Below are 27,629 nucleotides of genomic sequence, written 5' to 3' on the forward strand. Positions count from 1 at the left end.
AATAATAATAATCATCATAATAATCATAATAATAATAGTCTTACCTAATTTTTAGCGAAGAAAATCCATTTTGATCTTTAAATCCATTAATACACTCAACTATTCCATGAAGAAATCTCCATGAATTAAAAGTCCCGATAAACGCGTCTTGGATTTGTACTGATCTCACACACCAAATAATCCAGCAACCTGTATCTGATATATAATTCTTGACTGATTAGAATATAAGCTGTTCTATATTTCAATGCATACGGTACCAAAATAAGAGATATGTTTCTTCATTGTGAAAGGTCACGTTCACGTGTTTGGACCTATTTATCAAATAAATCTGCAGCTGCAGCTGGAAACTGGACACGTCTTTATTCTATAATTACACTGTAAACCCCTGAGAAAATCCATCTCTTATTCCCATACGATCCTTTTACACCGATAAATACACAAACTTGAAAACTGCAGTTGTGTTTAACTTAAAAATTTATTTGTCATGTATCGCAATTCATACAACTAGTGCTACATCATGGATCCACTGCTGTCCAGGGCTCCCTCCAGTCTCCATTTTAAACCTGAACAGGAGTTCGCTTTAGACTCCATTACATTCATTATTCAGGGTTTCCACATTAGATCAATCCCCACATTCCAATCCTGGGTTTAATTTTTTATTTCTAATTTTTTTTTTTTTTTAAATCTGTTTCCTACCAACGTCTATAATAATAATAATAATAATAATAATAATAATAAAGTATTACTTTTTTTGTCCTAGCTAGACTGGTCAATTTAACCAGATTCAGACATATGTATGTATGTATATATACACAAGATTGCATAAATCCTCAGGTTCGATAATCAGATTAATAGAAAATAAAAAAGAAAGGAAAACAATTCACATAAAAAAAAAAAGATTATTCCACTGCAGTGTGTTATGGTACAACTCCATTACAGTTCATTTACATTGTTCGAAAAACAAAACAACCCCAAAAAAAAAAAAAAAAAAGAAAAAAAAAGAGAAACATTTCTACTTGGTGCTTTTCTTTAATAACAGTTGCCTGGCCATTCATTTCCATGTCCTTTATTTTTATTATTATTATTATCCTTATTTGAACACTGATTACTAACCGATGGCTGACACAGACATTGGGCTGTGAAATTAGGGAGTAATTAAAGTGAGTTCTGTGGCTGAAGTCAGCAAAAATATAGTTTTTATTCACTCTATAGCAACCGACACGGTAACCGATTCGGCTCAGGTGAGTCGTACTCGAAGCTTTGACTTGATTACTGTTTGAGTTATACATCATACGTACGACGACGTGCTCTGATGCGCTCGCGCAAGCGACACGTCTACGAAGGAAACTTAGAGCTGCACCTTCCCTAAAGATGAAGGCAAATAGTCATTAATACCATAAAAGAAATGTGTAAAACTACAGCAGGACGCCTGCAACTTCCAGGAATCCATGGAGAAATGTCCCAAGGCACAACAATTTGGCTCATTTTTCTATATGACAAATAGACACTTGATCAATCAAAGAATACTACAAAGAGATTTTTATACAAAGGCACACATTTGTTCAGGAGAAAATTTAGCATTAGTGCAGGACAGAGACTCGTCGTATCTATAATACATTAGTACTTACCGCATGAGGAGGCATTAATTATTAAGCACGTGCAAAAAAAATTAAATAAAAATGTGTTAGGGGAATTGGTCCATTGTAATGCGTTCCAAGGCCGAGGTTTGAAGATGAACACAACCGACTGTCTGCATCAGCCACTAGAGCACACGAGAGCTCACGATCCACAAATTTGGTCAAGCTACAAGAATAAATTTGAAACTTAAATAAGACTTTGCTGTAAAACGTGCATTTCGATTCATCTCTCTCTCTCTTTTTTTTTTTGCTTAGTAAAATTCTTTTTATAAAAGTTTTAAACAACCACCAGTCAAATGGAAACTAAAGAAAGCACCCTACAGTCCAAACACACTCTTTTACAATTAATTCGACAGCATACGAGTAGTGCACAATCACTAATATTTCAAAACTGGCTTAATAATTTTACTATAAAGTACTATTAGCATAATAAAAAAAAGAAATTGTATGTATATACTTCAAATAAGCACTGATCCATATGGCCACGTGAGATTATTAACACGCTTGTTTTTTTTTTGACTGACGTCCGTTTCATTCCTTCACTACAGATTCCAGCCGATTCGGATCCGGATACGTGAACGATAAAGAACTCCGCGGCTCCTTTTACATCGACACCAGAGTCCACTCGCTGTTTATGACGCACACAGCAGTGTTAAAAAAACAAAACAAAATAACATCCGCTTCAGTCGGAATCTGATTTCTCATCTAAATCCATAGACATAAAGAAAAAAAGTGGGGAAAAAAAATACAGTAAAAGGTCTTTGGTTAAAAAAATACACAACAACAAAAAACTACAAAACAAAACTTTAAATCCATTAATGTTGTCAGCAAAAGCAGTCGGCATAGTTTTGTCTAATTAAACACAAAAGGCTGTGATCATCGTAAATTATTAAGCTGTAGGAAAAAAAAAAAAACACAGAAGGAGGGAAAAAAACCCCCAAAAAACTATAATACCACTTTGGTTCGGTTGAATAGACGTCTGATTTTTCTGTACATACTCTGCCACATTCCAGATGCAGCACTTGCATCATTTATTCATTTATTTATTTATTCATTCATTTATTTATTTATTTAAATCTAAAAATCTATGCTGTGGTCCAGGAACCTAATGAGAAAATAAAAAGAAGAAGAAGAAGAAAAAAAAAAAAAAGTTTTTTCACGTTTTGTATAGAAATACCTCGGTGCTGCTGGCTGCCACGCCTACACAATACCTGGCCTTGACAGCCCAAAAAACACACACACACACACACACACACACACACACACACACACACTTATGGCAACATGACCTAGAGTTTCAGCGGTTTACACGACTAACATATGTGACAATTCTTCTTTGTCCTACGGCATCTCAAGCCCATCGATCTGCTCGTGAGTTACAGAAGGGAGGAAAAGAAAAAAAAAAAAAGACAAACTCATACACACGCTTTTTTTCTTTTAAATGGGAAATAACCTGTTCAGGTCCAGGCCGCATTTGTTATAAACCACAATCCCTTAAGAAGTAAACCATTTTTCCCAAGATCAAAGAAACTTGTGCATCTGGCTACTGAATACACCGTTTCATTGCTGTAATATTAAAGGACCACTAAAATAAAAAAGGAAACAAACAAACAAGGAAAAAACTATTTAACACAGTAGTAGGTCATTCAATTAGATTAACCAAAGCACATTACACTCTCAGATTCGGCAAGAAAAAAAAATATCTAGAATAAAGTTTAACACCATGGATTTGTTTATCTGTAAACACTAAAGAGCACTACAATTCCAAACATTAGAAAACAACGTAAAAAGAAAAGCCAGTTTTTAAATTTGTAATCAAAGGAATACGTGTTTATTTCCTGATTCGTATTTTCCTAAAATATTGAAATCAATGAATTGACATTTTATTTAAAGATACTGAAGCTGCACCCAAAAAGCACCATTGCTCATAGAGAAGGAATGGGGACCAAAAATAATGATGATGATGATGATAATAATAATAATAATAATAATAATAATAATAATAACAATAACAATAAGCTAAGTGTCCCGAGCGTAAACAAGGACGACGATTCAATCTGGAAAAGGAAACACTTTGAACTGGGCCGGGATACGGATACGCTCAGAGAGTAATGAGAAATACATACGTCTGCAAAAGCACTGACTAGCTGCGAAGCTAAAACTCCTCACGAATGCTGAAGTATTGGAGCAGTCAAGGCACTTGAGAGTGAGCGGCCTAGCGTCAGATACGTCCCGGTAAACGTATCCGAGAGGCTGAAAGTCCCCCCAAAAAAACCACCAACACATCTTTTGAGGACTTCAGAAAATGTGCTTCTTATTACAACTACATAATGCGGTACTGAATAATCACTAAAAGGGAAAAGAAAACAAACAAAAAAAAGAAGTCTAAACGCTTTAGCATACAGTATGTGCCTTACTGATATTAGAGCTGCTGGTTTATAGCTAGAATGCATTCAAAATTGTCACTTATTGATTGTAAAATTGTAACAAGGAAAAAAAGTAGTAACTACGGTTTCGTATGATCGTACTAACTATATTGTGAGATAAGAAATGTGAAATAATCTACTATATGTTTCACAGTACACACACGAAGCTTCATACATTAGCGAATCTCGGGGGGAAGAGAGAAAAAAATGATCTAAAAATAATAATTAAAAAAAAAAAAATAATAATAATCTACAAAAGCAGCTTGAAGCAATTCTTTTTTTCTAAAATACCATTTGACAATTTCCAGGTTAACAAAGTGCTTTTTTTTCCCCCACACAGTAATGTAGCAGTAATGATGTCTGACTGATGTTCCTGTAATTAACAGTCGAATCGGGGCTAGTGGATTACGAGAGATTTATTATTTTTTTTCCTGGGGGAATTTGTAATGCTTAATAAAAATGAACTAGTATCTAGTATAAAAAACCTGTATTGCATTTAAGTACTCGATTTCTATAGATCAGTCAAACACCATTTATTAGATTCTAAGACCTATCATTTTAAATGACTAAATGAAACACTGAAAACACAAAACAAAAAAAAAAGCTATGTAGAAACTGTAAGCGTTATAAGGTATTAGTAGTTCTTCAAAGGGCTAGATCTTTAAATAGTACCTTAGACAGCTTTACATCACCACTTCAGTATTTTTGTCTGACAGTAAGGACATTCTGCTTTACTAGGTGCACAGTTTTCACAAAGTACATAATGTTGGCAAGGCTGCAGGACGATGCAACGATCATGCTTTTGGCAAACTATACATTTCTTTGACTGAAGCTGATATATGACCTGTGATGGAGAAAAAAAACAAAACAGGAAGAAAAAAAAGAAAGAGAGTCACACATTAGAGCAGTCAGAATGTCTATCGTTATATGTGTACATGTTCATGTGTATCTAATACCAGTAGGCATGTTGTATGTACAACACCTTCATTCATGATAGTGTGATGAAAAGTCTGGGAAAACCCGTCAAATCAAATAGATGGACACCTGACAATCATAGCCATATGTGGATGTGGTAACCTAGTGGTTAAGGTGCTGGACTACTGATCAGAAGCTTGTGAGTTCGAATCCACCAATGTGCCACTGCTGGGCCCATGAGCAAGGCCCTTAACCCCTGCTAAATGCCAGAAATGTAAGTGTAGATGTGGCTCTATCCCAAACTCGCAGAAGCACTCTCTTACTTTACAGTTTCCCTTCACTGGAACTCAGAGACTCGACCCCTGTTCCATCATGACAATGTCCCTGTACACAAAGCACAGAGCTCCATGAAGACATGGTGTGTGAAGGTTGGAGTAGAAGATCTGGAGTGTCCTGCACTGAGCCCTGACTCTGACTCAACCCCACTGAACACCGACTGAACCCCAGACCTCCTCACTCTTACACCATCAGTGTCTGATCTCACTAATGCTCTTGTAGCTGAATGAACACAAATCCACACAGACACTACAACATCTAGTGGAAAGTCTTCACAGAACAGAAGAGAACAGTGGAGCTGATTATAACAGTGAAGAGGAATAAATCTGGAATGAGATGTTTAACAAACACATGCTTGTGATGTTCAGGGTGCACAAATCTCTTTCTACCCACATTTATTCACAGCCTCTGAATATTCAGAAGTAAAGAAGAATCAACATGTTTTTTTTCACCCAGACAAGTGAAGTTTTACGTGATGATCAGAAACGAGTAGCCTACTCCAGCCTATTCTACTACAGATACACAATGTTGAATAACAAGCTGTAGAAACAAAGCTGTGTAGCTTAAATACACTGACAATTGATCATTGTACCCATTTAATTACGAGCTGGAAACGAAGCTGTACTTAGTGGGATGTGTGGGATTTATTTGCAGTTAAAGTCAGAGAAGCCCTGACCTACTTGGTAATGAACCACTCGAGGGCACCATTTTATCAAACAGTGACCATGTAAGTGTACGTGTGTGTCTTAACCTTTACTGTGGAGTGAAGAGGGCTGCAAACTGAAATTGGGTTGTGTTCCATATCAGGAAAGCTCTTAATAAAGGACACTTTGTCATGACAATTTCAGATGTTTTCTCAAGGTGCTATATTTTCTCCTTATATTATCTCTGCACATAAGACTTATACACAGGGTAATATACACAGTGCAGCGCCGTGTGCTGACTTCACACCTCTTGTTGTTGCAGTAGAAGTAAATGAGCATTCTGTGGTTAAAGGAAGGAGCCTTCATAGATGATTAGTTTGTAATTGAAGTAGATTCTCAGTTGGACTGGTCTTAACCCGGTTCGACGTTATATTGCGATGATATAAATCTCCTCTATGCCTCTACGTTTGTAATCCGTCATACACCAGTTCCACATTTACAATTATGACATTAGACTGACACCCTTATACAGAGCGACTTACTTTCTTTATCTCCGTTTATACACCTGAGCATTTGAGGGTTAAGGGCCTTTCTCAGGGGCCCCAGCAGTGGCAGTTTGGCGGACCTGGGATTCGACCTCACAACCTGCCGATCAGTAGTCCGACAGCTTAACTAGTTCTCCTAAGGGTTAAATTTTAGCTACAGGATTTAAGAATGTGTGGTATTTTTACGTGTGCTTTAACTGAGAACTTTAGCTAGCGATAAAAGCACCTTTAGACAGACGGGCTATCAGTTCCCAACAGGTCTGAAATAAATTGTTTACCTAAACTACAGGTAGCACAAAGTAAACAAGTAGAGTTTGTTCAAAAAGCCTGTAACTACACTTCAAATCTGGGATTTTTTTTTAAAGCTAGAAATACAGATTAGAATCTTTAAAAATTCTCTTTAAAAAAAGAAACAAATTTATTATATTGACCATTTATAACTATTTCCAACTTCTTTGTTACAAAAGGTCTGGTTTGCTGTGAGCCTGATTCCCAGTGACATGCGGATGGATTGGTTCCATCTCAAACTTGTGAAGTCATCTTGAGATGCCAAGTTTTAAGATATTTATGAAAACATTTTGAAGATTCTACTTTATTGATTATAAGTTATTGATGGTCGTTTCTAATGAAAACCTTTGTGTTTAGTCGAAAAGGACTGCAAAGGGACACGAGTCCTCTGAACGTCAGCAAAAACCAAACCTGAATTTTTTTTTGTTGTCATTTTGACTTTTGTCCCACAATTCAGCCAGAGCATCGTGTTTTTCAGACTGGTTTTCCACAGACCACCACATGCATTTCCTTTATCTTGTTAAACCGGCCTACTGCGGCTCTCTTACACCCCTAGCATAAACATGACATGATGAGTGTGAGGTGGTGGGAGCGTGATCATCTTACCCCATCGATAAGTTCGAGGTCTGAGCGCAGCTGGCTCTGGATAGAGTGGAGTTTTGGCAGTGGGAGCTGGTCCAGGTCTCCATAGCTGTGCAGCAGAGGCATGCTGGGTGAACGACATAGCGTGTCAAAGTCTCCTTGCAGATCTTTTAGCTTGAGCTCGGAATCCTTGCGCTTCTGCTCGGCCAGCTGCCGCTCTGCCTCGGCTACCTTCGCCTGCTCTTTCGCCTCTTTCGCATCTTTCTGCCATGCTTCACATGCCTTTGATGAAACCGCCAAGAGGGGAAAGATGAATATCATTCTCACAGACATGCTTGTGCTTTTTGGACTTTTATACAAATCAGATTTCTTTATTGTGCCCCAGTACCTCTGGCAAAAATATTGCACAATTTTAGCTTTTTTTTCTGTTTACTTGTATAGTGTAATGTGGAAGGTTTGTGGTGATCTGTTTATTCAGGCTCGGAGGATGTTTAAAAAGGAATCTAAAGTTCAAACACACATTTTCTTGAAACATCAATCCCTTTGTCTCTGACCTGTTTGACCTGGTGCCAGGCATCCTCCCACTGCTTAATCTTCTTCTTGGCCTCGTCCAGATCACGAAGGAGTCGGGCAAGATCTGCACTGCTGGAGCTGAACACTGGAGATGGACTTGGGGAAAGGCTGCCACTCATGAAGTCCCAGATGCCTCCAGCTCCACCATTCAACCCTGTCAGACAACCCAGAACCAAAGAAAAACTCAAAAGCATTAGCTTAAGAATGATTAACAGCTTAGAGACTTTTTTATATAATAGATTTTATTTAATACATCAAATTTTTACATGCGCTTTGGTAGCATTTGGTGGAATTGCTTTGTACTGGCCACTCCAATAAAGCATGCTGAACATCACTGCACTGTCCTGCTAATCCTCCATCCTAAATGATCCCTTCTACGTCCTGAAGAACACCAGTCCCCGTTTCTATTCATACCCACCTGACACATGACACTGCTGTCCACATGCTTCAAAGCTGGGATGGAGTTCTTTAAACAAACACTTACAACTTGACTTCATCTGACCAGAGAACACTCCTTCAAGAACCTAATGATCACCTACAAACTTCAGGCTTTTTTCTGTTGGTGTTGTTTTATGGGTGGATGTGCAAATTTGCTACCTGACATCATCGGTTCCTTTGTTGTTGTCTTGGGGTTCTGATGAACCTCTCAGACTAAAGTATGTTCACAACCTTTTAGGACCAATTTTTGATGCTCAGATCAAGATTTACATTTTGATTTTACTTTTGATTTACAGATGCTCATGTTACCTTTAGTTGGAGAGAAACTGCTCCTAAGGAGAAACTTGTGGAGGTCCACAATTTATTTTATGAGGTCTAGGCTGAGTTACTTGTACCCCTTTTCCACCAAAAAGAACCGAGTGCTGGTTCAGAGCTAGCACTGGTGCTGGTTCAAAGTTGGTTCCACTGGCGAACCTTCTAAGAACCGGTTTGCCTTTCCATCGGTTAGAGAGCATAAAAAGCCGAGTCTGACGTCACTGTATACGTGTCACATTTCCAAGCAACTTTAGCGCAGCAGCAGCAAACACAACATCAACAATGGCGGATGTTGCTTTACTGCTAATGCTCATGGCTTTGTGAACCTACATTGAGTACACTGAAACGTGGAGTATTTTGGCGTGTACGTGCAGCTCCATGTAATCTGTATAAACGGAGGTTGTTATCGAGAAAGTACATAACATTATTATATCATTAACACAGAAAAAAGTTAGCCTTAGCATGTAGCTACTTACTATCATGTGTGCTGATAATGTATCATATTGCGGTAAAGTAAAAGTGTATTAAACATTAGTATACTTAAGGTACATTATCAAATGCGCTAACAGTAGCCCCGCCCACAGCCCCTGACACAAGCGGTTCTTAAGTCTAGACCAGCAACGTTTTGGCGCTACTTAAGAACCACTTTTCCTGGTTCAGAGCCGGTGCTTTGGCTGTCGAAAAAGAAAGAACTGGTTCTAAATTAGGCTCCGAACCAGCACTCAAACTGCCTCGGTGGAAAAGGGGCGTTGGATTATCCCATGGTATCAAGGGCTCTAATTACATCCCCAGGTGCAATCCAAGTTAACTCATTATGACATTTGGGTAATCCGAATGTTCAAAAAGTCGATACATGATTTTCTGGAATCTTCCAGACTGTTTTTAAAGAGATACGTTGGTGTATATAAACCTCTGACCAAGTGGATTTCAGATATAGTGAATTAAAGCTGAAATAAATCTCTCTTTTTTCGACTGCTTTGAAATGACCTCTGACCTTGACAAAGTAGACGCTCTAAATAACTTGCTAAAGAGACTGAGACTGAGCATGTCTAGCCAGGGTGTATGTAAACTTCTGGCCTTGACCGTGTACTTTGCACCAGTTATGTTGTCCTTACCTAAAGAGTTTTGAGTAGATGTAGGCGTCCCTAGGAGGCTGTGTTCGGTTTTGATTGGCAAGCCTTGTGTCTGGCCCTGCTGAGAAGCCATTCCACTGAGCAATGACTGAGACAATGACTGGGACAGAGAGCTGAGAGGGGAGGCGGACAGGGAGGAGGAGGAATGCAGAGACGAACACCGTGCCAGAGAGCCGGGAATGTTGACGGGATCTGAGCCTCCTAATAACCTTTGGCCTACCGACGACAGAAGACAGATTTAATATGATACAATAATCAAGTTAGACATAAGACATCAGCTTAGAGACGCACAGGTTTGATTAAAAAAAAAAAAACAACAGCAGCATAATTTACTGCAGATTCTTACTTGTTATCCCAAAGCCATTATTGTCTTGGTCCTCTAAGTCTTTATCGAGGGAGGCAACGCTGATGTCATTGAAGTTTAGGTCCAGGGCAGATCCTAAGAAAATATATTCAAAAAAGTAATCAATTCAGTTGTACCCTTCAGAATACATTATATAAAGCAGTCAAATATCAGTTTTAATGTTTTAATCGCCTCCTGGCAACAGCACCTCCTATAAAGTGTTGCTTAATGAAACCAGTGGACAGGAAATTTAAATTACCTCATGTAGAGCTTTGTACCAAAATAGAAAGACAGCTCTCTACCTACACTTTGCTACATACACACATGCACTAAAAACCACTTCCCTGCCACCTTTAATACTCACTAAACATCTCTCGGGCATTAGCTGAATATCAAATGCTCTGACATACAGAGACAAAAAAACTTGACAAAGTTTGTATCGTATAAATTTGTTCAACACATACCTATTACTGACTCGACTGTATTGCTTCCTGGATAGAAAGGGGTAGCTTTTGCATTCATAGTTGAGAGTGTAGTGGGAGAGGAGCTGTCTGAGCCGATGCTTGAGGCTAAGCTGGACGTGATGCTCGATGTTATGCTGGATGCCAGTGGGTTCACCACAGAAAATATGTTGCTGTGGATCTGTAGACAGAAACATGCCATCAAGACAACATACTATGCTGGGAAACAAAGGCCCGAGCACAGCTCTAGCTTAGCTTAGGACCAACAGCGACAGTTATGTGTGTGAGATGCAAGGCTCAGAACCGCAGGTATTTACCTGCTTATCTTGGTCGGATATCTTCTGATTATTTTCCCCACACTGTCCTTTCTGGTTCTTTGCCTAAAATGAGGGGACAAAAAAAATGAAGTATTAAAATGAACAATCCCATTAAGAGTCACCATTGTGCAGTGGATCATTCTGAACACAATAAATAAGAAAGAGAAGTAAGAGAAGTTTAAATGATATGTTAAATGTACACTGTTTTGTGATATTGGCTCTGTAAACTAACACAGTGGGTTTAAAACGAAACAATCAAGACGTGATTGAAGTGAAGATTTCCAGATTTATTCATGAGAATTAAAGGCACCTTTACACAGTCCCTCTGCGTAGATATAAATATAATTATTACTTATCACATTAGGAAGCAAATCCTTAGCAATCAGTAACTTCCTGGAACTCGAGGACAACACTATATGCCGGGTTTCCTTCCCTGAGAAGCTTTGCCGGGCCTTACGACAGCCGCTTTCAGTTGCTGTTTGTTTGTGGCTCGTTTTGCCCTCAGTTTTGACTTGTGAAAAGTGAGCCAGGCTGCAAACTTCAGGCTTTTTTTTGGAGTACGGGCTTCTTACTTATGTGACGTAGTTTAAAAAGCAGACCTCCCAGGAGAAACTCTGGCGGATGTACATATATACTAGCTGATGACACCAGTTTTTTGTTGTTGTCTTTAGGTTTTTGATGAACCTTTCAGACCAAAGTCTGTTCACAACTTTTTAGACCAATATTTGTCTGAAGTTTGTTTGTTTGTACAGATGCTTGTGTTAATTTCTGAATTTTCCCATGATATCAAGGGCAAAAAGATTGTAGGCTCTAATTACAGCCACAGGTGAACTCCAGTGACCCAGTTCCACTGTCATTCATACTGTACATGTCTATGTCATAACACACGATGTGGTTCGCATTGGATCACAAGCACTTCCTTTACTTCTGTTCACATCATTTTGATTCAACTTCATCTCAGGGCTTTTTTACACCTGGTCACTTCATGTGTTGTGCGTCCCAGACCACCTCCTGAAGGGGTTTGTACCATCGGATTTATATCCGTCTCTGATACGTTTTCGGAGGGCATTTAGACCTGGTCTTTTTACCGTCGGATAGCTATCTGATCACAGAAAACACATGAAGTGACCAGGTGTAAAAAGCCCCATAGTTTCATCTGTCTAAAGAATCTTGAACCAAACCTTTCTATTCTTGAGTGATACAGTGCTTTCTCTGATACTCCTATCTCCTATAGTGTTTCTGACTTGGCTAGATGTTGTGAATGGGTTTTTCTTCACCAAGGAATGGATTCGGTGATCAGACATTTTAGATGTCTTCCGTGTTCTTCTAGGCCTTTTGGTGTTGCTGAGCTTGCCAGCATGTTCCTTCTTTAGCAGAGTGTTGATTTGGTCACTCCTAAATTTTCTGCTACCTCTCTGATGAACATGAAGCGACACCTCTCTGGACCACATATTCTCATGAACAGCTACTAAATGCAAATTTAACACTTGGACTCAACTTTAAAAGACCTTTTATTATGTGCTAACAGGCCATGTCTGGCTAAGAAACTGCTCATCGGTCGATTGTCCAATTACTTCTGAGCCTATCACAACGAGAGGACGATGTAAAAAATGTCTGTAATTTCAGTTCATGCCATATTTTTGTTCAACCCTTTGAATTAAAGCTGAAAGTCTACACGTCAATCAAATATTGACTGCTTCATTTCAAAGCCGTTGTGACGGTGTACAGAGGCAACATTACATGAATTGTGTCGCTGTCCAAATACTTACGGACCTGACTGTATACTAAGAATGGTGTATATAAATCAATATTTCTGTATTTGGCTAATATCATGTGTGTCACATGTACAGACTGATGGAGGATTACGAGTTTAGAGAATTCGCTGGAGTGCCAGACTGTATGTTGGAACGAATTTTATGGTCAGGGTTTCAGTGAAACAAAATGCAAAAAAAAAAAACCAAACAAACAAACAAACAAACAAAAAAACAAACGATAAACTGAACAATTAAAATGAAACAGAACAGAAGGGCTTGGCAGTGTGGCCACGTCTGCAGTTCTGGAGGAAAGACCCTTTCAGAGAACGAAAGAGAAGCGAGTCGTGGAATACCTGGTCCTCCCGTTCAAAGCCCGGAGCTTTGGGATAGTTAGACGTCGGAGACGAAACAGTGGATGTGGTGGACTCTGAACATAAGCTACCATTAGTAAAGCTTTTGGGCCTGCCGATGGTTCCAATAGGGGACAATGAACTGGCGCTTCCTGAGCTTGACGTTACAGTTGGACTATTAGAGCATGACACCTGAAGGAGAGAAGCACAGAGGAGCTTAATGGAGCTTTTTCAGAGGTGGCCAAATAGCCTGAGTCTGCAGCCTTTGGTTGATTTACTTCACTTGCTAATACTAAGGGTGCATTACTAGTGATTTGGGCTCCTGACCTGGTCACATAGACTGAATAATTTTCAGAGTAAGCCTAATTCTAATTAAACGGCTTTCATATCAATCCGAAGGTGTAACCCTTCCTGCAGACTGCAAGAAAGTAAACAAACAAACAAACAAACAAACAAACAAACAAACAAACAAATAAATAAATAATAAAAAAAAGCAGCAAATAAACCCAACTAAAGCATAACGGAAGAAAATATTACTAAAACAACAAGAAGAGAGCTTTTTCCAATGATTTGTTGGAATCAGTAAGCTGACTGCTACATTGCTAAATACTGTGTATTGACTGTATCGAGTGTTTAAATGCCTCCTCTTTCCCCTCAGCGCTCCAGTGGATATGTGGCACAAACACGTACGCTTGCCGTCTGCCCGTTGTTGCTCGTGCTGCTGGTGTTGGAACTGGTGTTGGTGCTCCAGTCACTGCTGGTACACTCGGGATATTGGGAGCCCAGCTTCGCCTGAGAGCCTGACTGCATTGCTGTCAGCAGGTTGTTCATGGTCTCCTCGGTAGAAGGAATTCCTAAGAAATATACAAACTCCATTAAAAGATTTCTCCCCCACTGTAAACTCCAGACTCACACAAATATGATTTTTAACTTACTTTCGACATGTGCAAAAGCACAGAATGGCCCCCTGGGACAGTATCCAGTTTGCTTCATGTCATTGCATTTTGTAGACTTGTATATCTGCAGAAACAGGTGTGAACCTTTATTATATGGCATCAAATGCATAAAGGAAAGTTCCCAGGTTAAAGGTGAGTGTTTTATATCAGTACATACAAATGAGCAATCACAGTGTGTTTGATATTTTTAGTGTTTTATTTTTTGGGGGATGAATCCCATCTATGAGCAGTTGCAAGAGCAGCACTGAGAAACAGCCCATGAAAGTTGCAGAAATGTCCCAGGAAAATCCCAGGAAATCAAACTCATGTGCTCTCATGCACCACAGATCCCAGAACCCGGTTAATGATTCTTTGATCATTTGTGGTTTTGTGAGAACAGAATGAACAGTTCTGTCAGGACCACTTTGTCAATGAGAATTTATTAGATGATATGCATACAGTCAGTGTTGGTGGTACGGTTCTGTTCTGGGCAGGAATCCACGCGCCCGTCTGTGCGCATGCGTGGACCGAGCGGGGAGAGCAGCGACTGAAAATAGAACAGTCTTTTTTTGTGCTAATAATAAATGGATAAATAAATAATTAGAGAGAGGGGGAGAGAGAGAAAAATATGTGGAGATTTAAGACGTGAACTGGTAAGCGAACACAGGTTCCGGCTTGGTGGAGTCGGGGTTGGAGGATGGAGTTTAAGTCGCAGCAGCAGCGAAGCACTAGAGCGGCTCAATGAATGGGAATTTAAATGGTCGGTAATATGGATGTCGTATCGGTGTGCGTCATGGACAGCTGATTAACAGCTGATGCACGCTTGACGACGTGGCCTGTCAGAACTAACGTGATGCTTGATTATTATTACTTGTAGGTGGTTATTTGGCCGGTATTACTCAAACAGGTGTCAGAAAAAAAAGGAAAACACCTGTAGAGCCTGTCAATGTCCCCAAGTGTTTTAAAAAGATCAACATACAGCTAGTCTACTTTATTTATAGTACTAACTATAGATCATGATCAAACAATTAATGTTGTATCTGTTAATTCTCATACATCTTACTGTTTTAAACAAAACAGAGAAGACAAACAAAACTTTTACCACACACACACACACACACACACACACACACACACACACACACACACGGCTAACATAGCCAGTAAGAGTCAGAGTGAGAAGGAAAGAATACAACTGTAGTTTCTGTGGTTACAGGAAACCTGAAATGAACAGAAGGCTAATTCTGGTAGACTTGACACCGACTCAGACAGCAGGAGGAAACAAACATGGAAACTTAACTAAAGAAAAAAAACCTTCTTGCTCTTCCTTTTGCAGTAAATGATCTTTTTAAATGATAAAAGTCAATAGCGGTTCATAAAACTAATTATGAAAATAGGTTGATTGGAGCTTTAATTCACTGACCTCTGGGTGAAACTGCTGCTCGGTGCGTGAGTGACAATACTGACAGCTGTCTCCGCTCTCACACTTTGATGGCTCTCCCCATTCATCACCATGCTTTACACTCGGGCAGGGAGTCGACCTGTCAGAAACCGCAGGAGTCAGCTGTCCATATTCACACACATTTAATCCAATCTTTCCCTTTTTGACCGTGTTACCGTACCTGTATTTGAACTTGCGCGGATTCCGTCTTCTATCTCGACTGTTATGGTAATGTGGACAGGCGTAGCCTTGTCTGCATAGACGAGGGGGCTTGGTGCATTGCTCGGTTTTATAGTTGGCCAAAACAAAATTGGTGTCTGCAAAATAAGGTAAACGGAACAGCTCTGAATTCAACATCCAAGCCACACTGCTTTGTCTTCATGATTCGGAGTTCACGGTTCACCTCAAGTTCATGTGTGTAGTGTTTAATAAGCCTCACCCTGCCATCGAGGATCTTCAATGAGTGTTTTCTCAATCATGGCTTGGCTGGCCAGAACCCCTGGCTGTAGGTCCGGGATTCCTTCTCCAGAACCTAACTGGCCATTCTGCAAAGCTTCTTGTGCTTGTATCTCTCTGTGAAAGAGATTTGTACAAATTAGACCAGCTCCAAAACATGCATTGAGAGCCAGCGACTCTTGAGCTATAGAAGTGAAATCCTCAAACAAAGATGCAGCAGTGACTCCTGATTTCCACATACCAGTTGCTAGGCAACTGCAATACAGCATATCTAAATCTTCATGTTTCTGTTATTCAACCTGATGAATCACATTCTCTGTTATATTTGAACACATGATTGCAACGACATGTTCATTATTCACATATTTCTCGATAATGTTCGATTCTTTATTGCCCCATTGTACGTCAGTCAAGGGTAAAGACATTTTGTTTCACCTCGAGGGATTCGTATAACAGTTGCAGACGTGATAGCATATCATTCTGCCTGGAGAGCACTGATATTGCGTTAGAGACGCTGCAACAGAAATCCCCTGCTTCAGCAAGAACAGGATTTTCAGTTCACCAAGTGAAAGTAAACGCAAATTAGTTCCTGGTTCTGCCAATGAGTCTGTGTTTAATTTCCACTCTCAGGGCGAGTTCACAATGCCATCTTGGCATCGAGATAAACAATAAATACGCTTTAGGAAACGAGGTCATACCCTGCCGTGTCACGTGCACGTTGCCTTGTCATGTTTTTGTGAAGGTAACAATAACAGAATGGACGACACATATAGGGCACCGATCTACAGTGCGCTGATAAATATCAGCATGTTTCCGGGGTTAAAATGATACTGCATCGAGGAATCTCTACATAACACACCACTTTCATTTTTATACTTGAAGATTACCATCTCCATAACCAAGCTGCACCACTGTACCAATGCTGTGCCCAAAATCTTCCTTCCTGTGTGGCACAATTCCTGCTTCAAATGTGTGTAGTCTGAAAACAATCATTTTTGAATTGATTCTTAGCAGACTGCCCAGAGACCACTGCTATCCATACGACAAGGGCTCTTTGGAGCAGTTGGGGCATTTTAGTGTGGTTCTGCACTTAGAGGGAGGTCTTTTGGTATAAGAGAGAACAGGGATCTGACTCTGGATGCACTAAGAGAGCACACCTGATCCATGCTATCTTACATACAGTGGTAGGTACAACTCGACTGTGAGAGACAGACTGGCTCCGTAAGAAGCATTTCAAGGTCCTGAAGAGGCCTAGCCAGTCTCCAGACCTGAACCCAATAGGAAATCTATGGAGGGAGCTAAAACTTTGCGTTGCCCAGCGACAGCCCCAAAACCTGAAAGATCTGGAGAAGACCTGCATGGAGGAATGGGCCAAAATCCCTGCTGTAGTCTGTGCAAACCTGGTCAAGAACTACAGGAAATGTCTGACCTCTGTAACTGTAAACAAAGGTTTCTGTACCAAATATTAATTCTATTTTTCTATTGTATTAAATCTTTATTTCATGCAATAAAATGGAAATTAATTATTTAAAAATCATGTGATTTTCTTTTTTTTTTTTTTTTTTTAGAGTCTGTCTCTCACAGTTGAGGTGTACCTACCATGAAAATGACAGATCTCTCTATTCTTTGTAAGTCTAAAAACCTGAAAAATCAGCAGTGTACACTATACAAATACTTATTTGCCCCACTGTACATTTATATGACTTTTCTTTCCATCTCTCTCTTTCATGACCTGTCCTCCCCACCTTGAGAACTTCATCAGCCCCCGTCTCCTGACTAAAGAATCTGCCACAGCCTGCAGCACTCTACACACTGGTGTTGTAGGTGGGCCTAAACTCGTTTAGCATCAAGTAGGGGATGTAGGCACGAGAGGCAAGATGGGGTTGACTGACAAGTCCGTCCCAGGATGTCCCAGCCTATGCCCAGAGAGCTGGGTATGTGTTAGTAAACATGATGTATGCATGGCTATGTGCAGGTGTATCCAATCGTGCCACTTGAAATTGAATGTATAAGCTCAAAAGTCATAAAACAAGCTTTAGTTTATGACTTGACTGGCTGAGGTTTGTTCAGCTGGCAGCTTGGATTGTTTCTGCATGAAGTTCTGTTAGACGGATCAGGTCGGCACCATTTTGTAACGACTAGTGGCTAGACTCCTGAGTCCGTGGTGCTTTTGTGCAAATGCTACATCTTATTAAGATGACATAACGGTAACTAGAGACAATGGCATATGCAGCACAGAGGGCAATTCTAAAGTCCTTGAAACAAGCCAGTCTCAGGGGCAGATACGTCCTCCAAAATAATAATGCGGTGTTTGGAGCCTGCATGCAACCCACAACTAAAAGGAGAAGGCAGTTCCTGAGACTTGTCAGTAGGCCAAGGGTGAACTCTTGTGCACTATTACCGAGAGGTTGCCGTTTTGTAAGTTGTATACTATTAAGATACGTTTCATACAGCAATGTACGACCAAAAGAATACAATTTCTTAGGGGTCCGTTTTTTTCACGTCGAGTATAAAGCATGGCTACAACCAACCAGCAACTTGTATCAATACACCTACAGACAGAGAAGTAATTGTCCTTACCTGATGTCATAGACTGGAGGCCGGAGGTCGTGAGGCCCATGAGCAAAGGCACAATGGAGCCCATTTTTTACACAGTGCCCCCGGGCATCTGTTTCATGGATGCAGGTGCCAGTCTTATAATAGCGCAAGTGGTACTTGCGCTCTGTATCACCAGTGGTCCGGTGCAAATATGGGCACCTAACAACAGAGGATATCATTAGAACGATGCCTTTTAACTCCTGGTCATGCAAATATTTAGGTTATACATCATCAATTAACAGCAAAATGCAAACCAGCAGCCACAAGTTAAAATACCACATGCTTTCAAATGCATTCATTTCACGCTGATTTTACCCACTGGGACTTACCAGGCGTCATTTTAGCACACCTGTTATTGTTTGGAAGGACAATGTAATGCAGGAGGATGTAAAACCACAATAAGAACTAGACTAATCACCCATGTTTGACACCAAATCTTGCAGTTGTAGAGGGATACCAGAGGTTTCTAAACAGGGCTGGGATAAATATGCTCAAGAGCATATGATTTGATGAAAATTAGACAAGTAAATATATTAATCATCGCTTCGTCATTTTCCCAGAAATGACAAAACTCTAAATTTATAAGATTAAGAATATCTACCATATCTATTATTTTTTAATCTATACACACACCATTATGTTTGTCAACAGCACCGAGAGACTTGTACAAAAATCTTTAAAATATCTTTTAGTTAAACTTTAGCTTAAGCTACATGTGATGCTAAATACAATAAAAATCGGGAAATAAATAAATAAATAAATACATTTTAGTCTTGGCCAATTCCTACTATTAGACAACGTTCCCCAACACAAGATAACCACCAACATGGGAGGATGTGGGAGGATGTGAACGGTCTGAAGCCATCCACATCCTCCCACTTCCACTTGTATAAACTCACAGATGTCCATGATTTCCTAGTGTTGCCGTGTCACATGGATGCACCTTGTTGTCAGCACTACAGTCATCATTTACTGTCCATCACACAGGCAAGGCCAATTACCCTCTCCTGGTCTTCCAGCCACAGATGGCTGCGGCATCATCAGGATTTGAACTCTCCCGTCATCAGTCTCTGGATGACAGTATGCCACTTTTCTGTTGTCACTTACGAGACCTAAGTGGTGAGGTGTTACCGCTTTGAGGTCCAGGATTCTAATCAGCTGTGCATATGCATAATTCTGCACACTATGTAGTTCACTAAATTCAGGAGCATGTGTCCTGACCCTGTGTATGTAGAAATCCCTATGAATAAAAATGTCACAGGGAAACAGACTAAAAGGTGCTCTCTTCCCACTTGGCCAATCAAGTTAGGATAATGAACTGTAATTACTCACAACACGATGCAGACAGGTGACACAAACAAAACAAAGTGAACTCATAAAAGGTGCAACTAAAGACTAGGATTAAGCCTCGCTGAATGATTAGGCACATGCAGCGGAAACTGTGCATTTAAAGACCTGTGCTGTCTCTTTTCTGAGAGCGATGAGTGGCTAATTTGTTGATTAGTTGACAAAGCAGCAGGTTAGTAATGGAACAGTAGTGCTGCTTGACCAGACTGTCAGAAAAAAAGAGCTAACTGACTGACAGACTGATCAATCACAGGTCAGGAATATTTAGACTGTGTCCGAACCCATGTGATTAAACAGCACTTGTAGATAACTGCACAGTACAAGCCAAAATGCTAGAGCTTTCCCATTATCTATGTTTCTCTAGCACAGAGAGTAAATGTCCAAAATTTTCAGAAAGGATCTGATTCCAAGGCTGTTCTAATATAAATATATATAATATGGGTGGGTTGCGTAAGGAAGGGCGTCCGAGGTAAAACCGGTGCCGAAGGGAGCAGCCGAAGAACGACGACAACTTTATTAATTAGGTTGTTAGCAGCGAATAAAGAGAAGACATGTAACGACAGTAATGTTCTGATGAGCTGATGAGTTAAGTTTAGAAGTTAGGAAATTTACACCTGCTGTTACACACCTGCTGGAGTTGATTTTCTGGGTGTGCCATTCATAATATGCAAAATATTTGCTTGTGGTTGATGCCTTAGAGGTTGCCAGATATTTCTTAAGGGAAGCATCATGGATAGGTTTTTCAACAGCGTCTTTAAACCTCGAGGAATTAAGATTTCAGCCCAAATCAGAGATAGAAAATACTCACTGAAGAAGGGAGTAATGTTTTTCCCCTTTTGCTGTTAAATGTGATACAACTTAACATGATGTAATGTAACACGATGCAATGTAGCACAAAAGAAAGATGATCTATGAACAGCAAGACCTCCAACGTTGACATAATAACAGTTTAATCTACTGCCTATACATATCTGTATGAATTCTACTCGTCACGTTAATAACCGCAAACTTGTTTCATTTTATTATACACATCGAAAGATTATTTAAAAAGAGTGGCATTAATCAAATAATGGAAATGTTTTTGTTTGCTTATTGTGCTCTCTGACGAATAAAAGGTGCCTACAAGCTTCCCAAAGACTCATCACTTACAGCTCACGTCAAATAAGTGATCTTCATAATTTTATCAAAAAAATAAATAAATAAATAAAAATAAACAATAAGCAATGTCTCAGATTAATGTGCTGTCTCCTTCTGATTGGTTCTGTGTGGAAAAATACATTTTTTACGGTCTTTTAAGGGACAGATTTATTATTAATTATTACGCGAACTGTGTCACATTTATGTATTTAATATTGGCCTTGAATAGCGTTCTGTATAATTACAGCTCAAACATATATTTCAGCTCGACATATTGTGATTACATTAAACTGTAATCTGAGAAGTGCTGGATTTCAAACTACTTCAACTTGTCTACACAGAGAAATGACTTTATTTCAATTTCTCTGAAACGCAGTTATGCCAGAATTACAAATGTGCTTCTTCTGTTCACGGTCTACAAAAGGTATAACAAAACACTTTCCTTGAACCTGTCTGGTGGACTTTATGACCGATACAACATTTGGAGCAGAACCACAGTAAATGGAGCAAACAGAAACTAATCACATCATGAACCTATCATTAGCCGTTTATTAGATCTCTACAAGCCAAATGAGCAGCGGAATAAATCGCTCGTGTGGTTTACACACTTATCGGTCGACGGATATTACACTGATTATATACATAAGAACCTAAATGATAAGGAGCTCACACTGTGACCGCTGCAGTGGAATGTTTGCAACCCTTTGGAATAATGTGAATAATGGGAATCTTTCCTATCCAAAGCATAAGTCCATCCTCATCTCTGTACCAGAGAGACTGGGCCGTCTGCATGGAAACAACACACAAGAACACTACACAGAATAGGTTTTTTTAACAAAATATTAGACAGCGAGACATGCGTTCACAGTATGGTGCTAAAAATGAAACAAATCGAGTAATCTCACATTTATAAACTGCGTCTCGTTTAGGTAGCAACAGTTACTATGGTAACAGCATAGCAATGACAGAATGGCTTCAACTGGATGAATGAATGTGTGAGCATAAGCAAGATTACAGTGAAGCTGTGTGGCACTCAGGATCTTCCGGTCATATTCCAAAGCCTTACATCATTCCAGTCATAAGTGGAGGACAAAAGAAATAATGGATTGACATCAGAAACAAGATTTTCATACAGTGTTTCCACTGCCTTGGTGACTAATTCACATCTATGTCAAATTGGTACACTACATGGCCAAAGGTATGTGGACACCAGACCATCTCAGATATGTAGGTATCCAGATTTATTTCCCTTTTGCTGTTCTGCTCTTCTCTGAAGGCTTTCTACTAGCTCAGGGGTGTCCAATTGGCTATTCACAAAGATCCCACCTTCTTAATCAGTAGATTCTGTCTTAAAATAGACTCAGGTGTGGTTTCTGCTTAGTTGGAATGAAAACCTACACCCACACCAGCTCTTGCCAGGTGAGAATTGAAACCTCTCCACTAGATGATGGATTGAGTCTGTGTGGATTTGTGTTCATTCAGCTATAAGAGCATTAGTGAGATCAGACACTGATGGTGTAAGAGTGAGGAGGTCTGGGGTTCAGTCGGTGTTCAGTCAGGGCTCAGTGCAGGACACTTGAGATCTTCCCCTCCAACGTTAACGCTTAATGTTGCTCTATGTACAGGGGCATCGTCATGCTCGAACAGGTCTGAGCCTTTTAGTTCGACTGAAGGGAAATTAAATGCAATATTTGCAATAATACAAGGCAACAGACATTATATACACAATTGTATCGTGGGTGTCCACAAACTTTTGTCTATCTATCCATCTTTCTGAATAAACTCATTTTGTGCTCCATATTAGCAAAACAATGATGTCTCTTGTGTTCATCTGATATCAACCTCAGAATTTCATAAATGCACTAAACTGATCATTAATAATCTAGCCCAAACTATTTATTCCTGTAAATTAATTACAGAAACGTTGCAAAACAAGCGACACAATTAATAATAATAATAATAATAATAATAATAATAATAGTAATAATAATAATAATTATTATTATTAGTAGTAGTAGTAGTAGTATAGTTTATTACTATTTGTATTATTATTATTATTATTATTATTATTATTATTATTATGTTTTCTTATTATTGTTACTATTTATTATTAATAATAATAATAATAATAAAAATAATAAGAATACTACAAATAATAATAATTATAACTATACTAATAATACTACTACTAATAATAATAATAATTTAATTATGTGCCTTCCTTGCACTTACACCATGCAGGTTGTAAGCGTGTCAGTGTGAACCAATCAGAAAAGTCTACGTGCAGGCGGGAGCCAATCAGGAGTCGGAACCCCAGGGGGCGTAACCCCCAGGGGGCGTGTCCTGCATGTTGTGTTTTTGTGAGCTCGGCCATCATACACACAGACACGTATTTAGTAATAACTACATTTCCTGTTTGTATGCATGCCTTTGCTCTAGCGCTCGGATAAATACGTGTGTTTTTACACTTTATGTAGTAAGCACGTGATGATGTCGCCTCGTGCCTCAGAATAACACGGATAGTAGATAGGCTCGAGATAAAGCACATATTCAGACCTGCGTCTGTGTAGCGCGCGCGTCTGTGTCTTTAGACCGGCTCTGTTTACATGCAGCAGGGCTCTTAAGTTTTGAAGACAGGCAAGAGTGACACCCCCCCCCCCCCCCATGTGTTTCACCAGGACCACTGACCACATTTTAACCAAATACAAAGTATTTGTTCAATTTTCCTTTATTAATGTGTGTGTGTGTGTGTGTGTGTGTGCATGTGTGTGTTTGTGAGAGAGAGAGAGAGAGAGAGAGAGAGAGAGAGAGATTATGACTGGTGGTGTTTATTGTAAGCGTTTGTTGCCTTTTTGGACTCCTTTATCATTTGTAATGTTGCTCCCATATAAAACAGTTCGACTCAAGCCCAGACATATTTAGGGTCATGATTGAGGACAATGTCCCGTCCAGAGACAAGCTGTTTCGTGTTGAGGTTTTGTTCAAACCGACCATCAAAAATACCCTCTCTAATGTTTGTTCTTTTTTTTTCATTGGTTGTTGCGTTAAATCTTACCCATATACAACAGTGTTATTTTCTGATTGGCTGTTGTGTAGCTTCTTTATTTTTGATTGGCTGTTAAGTGTCAGGCTCGACTAAGAACTAAGAACTCCAGGGGAGACGCGCTTGATTCCCGCCCGGTTCCATAGAGATATGGACTGATACATTTTGGGTGCTGCGGCTTATTAAATATATGATAAATAGTCAAAAAGTTTTTCTGCGTGAGAAATACAATGTGTGGCGGGAGAACGTGACAAAAGACCGACATGCGTGACTGTCACTCTCAAAGCGTGACACTTGACAACCCTGCATGCAGCGAGCACGTGCACAATAACGTGAAATACGTGCATTCGACTGTATACATTTATAGTGTAATGCCGGTTCTGATTAAAGTTAAAATGGCACGGGATGATGATGTAAACGCCACTTACTCGTCTCCATCTGGACAGATCCCTGTTGTCTCGTCATACTTCGTGCAGTAGACATCAGGGCTGTAATTAAAAGTCCCGTCTCTCCTCCTGATCGGTCGCCGTCTTCTCTGGTTCAGAAAATGCCAGTGAAAGCAGGTAAAGGGTCTGTGTTGTGTGCATTTGTGCTGCAGAAACAGCGGGCACTGCTCGGTCCTGAACTCCTTCAAATATCTGTCAGGGATGAGTTACAGACAAGTCACTGAACTGAACATGCACTAACACCACATATCTGTCAGGGATGAGTTACAGACACAAACTGTACACGCACTAACACCACATAACTCTCAGGGATGAGTTACAGACACAAACTGTACACGCACTAACACCACATATCTGTCAGGGATGAGTTACAGACACAAACTGTACACGCACTAACACCACATAACTCTCAGGGATGAGTTACAGACACAAACTGTACACGCACTAACACCACATATCTGTCAGGGATGAGTTACAGACACAAACTGTACACGCACTAACACCACATATCTGTCAGGGATGAGTTACAGACACAAACTGTACACGCACTAACACCACATAACTCTCAGGGATGAGTTACAGACACAAACTGTACACGCACTAACACCACATATCTGTCAGGGATGAGTTACAGACACAAACTGTACACGCACTAACACCACATATCTGTCAGAGATGAGTTACAGACACAAACTGTACACGCACTAACACCACATATCTGTCAGAGATGAGTTACAGACACAAACTGTACACGCACTAACACCACATATCTGTCAGGGATGAGTTACAGACACAAACTGTACACGCACTAACACCACATAACTCTCAGGGATGAGTTACAGACACAAACTGTACACGCACTAACACCACATATCTGTCAGGGATGAGTTACAGACACAAACTGTACACGCACTAACACCACATATCTGTCAGGGATGAGTTACAGACACAAACTGTACACGCACTAACACCACATATCTGTCAGGGATGAGTTACAGACACAAACTGTACATGCACTAACACCACATAACTCTCAGGGATGAGTTACAGACACAAACTGTACACGCACTAACACCACATATCGGTCAGGGATGAGTTACAGACACAAACTGTACACGCACTAACACCACATATCTGTCAGAGATGAGTTACAGACACAAACTGTACACGCACTAACACCACATATCTGTCAGGGATGAGTTACAGACACAAACTGTACACGCACTAACACCACATAACTCTCAGGGATGAGTTACAGACACAAACTGTACACGCACTAACACCACATATCTGTCAGGGATGAGTTACAGACACAAACTGTACACGCACTAACACCACATAACTCTCAGGGATGAGTTACAGACACAAACTGTACACGCACTAACACCACATATCGGTCAGGGATGAGTTACAGACACAAACTGTACACGCACTAACACCACATATCTGTCAGAGATGAGTTACAGACACAAACTGTACACGCACTAACACCACATATCTGTCAGGGATGAGTTACAGACACAAACTGTACACGCACTAACACCACATAACTCTCAGGGATGAGTTACAGACACAAACTGTACACGCACTAACACCACATATCGGTCAGGGATGAGTTACAGACAGGTCACTGAGCTGAACTGTACACGCACTAACACCACACATCTGTCAGGGATGAATTATAGACACAAACTGTACACACACTAACACCACATATCTGTCAGGGATGAGTTACAGACACAAACTGTACACGCACTAACACCACATATCTGTCAGGGATGAGTTACAGACACAAACTGTACACGCACTAACACCACATATCTGTCAGGGATGAGTTACAGACACAAACTGTACACGCACTAACACCACATATCTGTCAGGGATGAGTTACAGACACAAACTGTACACGCACTAACACCACACATCTGTCAGGGATGAGTTACAGACACTTCACTGAGCTAAACTGTACACGCACTAACACCACACATCTGTCAGGGATGAGTTACAGACACAAACTGTACACGCACTAACACCACATAACTCTCAGGGATGAGTTACAGACACAAACTGTACACGCACTAACACCAACAATCTGTCAGGATGAGTTACAGACACAAACTGTACACGCACTAACACCACACATCTGTCAGGGATGAGTTACAGACACAAACTGTACACGCACTAACACCACACATCTGTCAGGGATGAGTTACAGACACAAACTGTACACGCACTAACACCACATATCTGTCAGGGATGAGTTACAGACACAAACTGTACACGCACTAACACCACACATCTGTCAGGGATGAGTTACAGACACAAACTGTACACGCACTAACACCACATAGTGTGTTAACACCACAATAACACACACCACACGCCCCCACACATAAGGAATAATGGACGTTAGAATCTTTACCACGTGTAACTTCAGTAAACAAACATAAAGTATCCGGTTAGACCAGGCAGTAATAGACAGTTATAGATGATCACAAACACCACCTTAGACTTCACGTTGTATATTTAACACGAACAGAAGACGCAGATCTGTAGGCGCAGTGAGGGCCGTGTATCCGCGCAGCAGCGTAATGGCGTTACGCTAATAACGTAGCGTCGGGCCGAGGCGCAGGGACACACATCACATCATCTGCCCCGTTTGTGTCGTCGCTCCTTCACACCGTGTTTACACAAAGCTTTCTTTTACACACTCACTTTTACACGTTTTTACACGTGACCAGTTTTATCCCAGAATAACGACACTACGGTGCCGGGCAGTTATGTAAGTGTTTTTTTGTCTCGAACAGAGCGAGAGACTTTAGAGAAGCACCATATTTAATAAACACACACACACACACACACACACACACACACACTCACACACACACTCACTCACTCACACGTCTGTGTCACAAACAAGCGTCTGTTCGCCTTCACGAAACGCCTTTATGTTCTTTAAGCATGCACTTTACTCACGTATAGTGGGTTGGTTTCTCGGTTTGAGGAGAAGAAGCGCTCGCCGCCGTTTTCGAAACCGACGGCATTTTCAGTCAAAACAATAACGGCGCATGCGCGACGGCGGCCCCTGTCCTCGCGCTCTGATCTGCTCCGCTCTGCTCTGTCGTCCTCGCGCGCGTTCCTGAGCCAATGACACGCCGCGTACAAAAAG

General features: G+C 40.3%; 1 protein-coding gene across 2 annotated transcripts; it reads right to left on the bottom strand.

Moving 5' to 3' along the window:
* Positions 1 to 456: 456 nt before the first annotated feature.
* Positions 457 to 27,629, bottom strand: unkl (unk like zinc finger). Of its 2 annotated transcripts, XM_060896838.1 has the most exons (16): positions 27,437 to 27,629; positions 24,443 to 24,652; positions 18,470 to 18,646; positions 15,873 to 16,006; positions 15,615 to 15,750; positions 15,416 to 15,533; positions 13,993 to 14,077; positions 13,748 to 13,911; positions 13,061 to 13,249; positions 10,954 to 11,016; positions 10,640 to 10,817; positions 10,179 to 10,271; positions 9,815 to 10,048; positions 7,928 to 8,100; positions 7,398 to 7,655; positions 457 to 4,907 (listed from the first exon to the last, which is right to left on the bottom strand). In XM_060896838.1, exons 1-16 carry the CDS (start codon positions 27,502 to 27,504, stop codon positions 4,752 to 4,754), a joined length of 2,436 nt encoding a protein of 811 aa, XP_060752821.1. In that variant the 5' UTR covers positions 27,505 to 27,629; the 3' UTR covers positions 457 to 4,751. The 2 variants fall into 2 exon arrangements, with proteins under 2 accessions (XP_060752821.1, XP_060752822.1); XM_060896839.1 differs by lacking the exon at positions 13,061 to 13,249 and having other exon boundaries at positions 27,437 to 27,626.

The sequence above is a fragment of the Tachysurus vachellii genome, chromosome 21 (genome assembly GCF_030014155.1).
Source record: "Tachysurus vachellii isolate PV-2020 chromosome 21, HZAU_Pvac_v1, whole genome shotgun sequence".
Classification (NCBI taxonomy): Eukaryota; Metazoa; Chordata; class Actinopteri; order Siluriformes; family Bagridae; genus Tachysurus; species Tachysurus vachellii.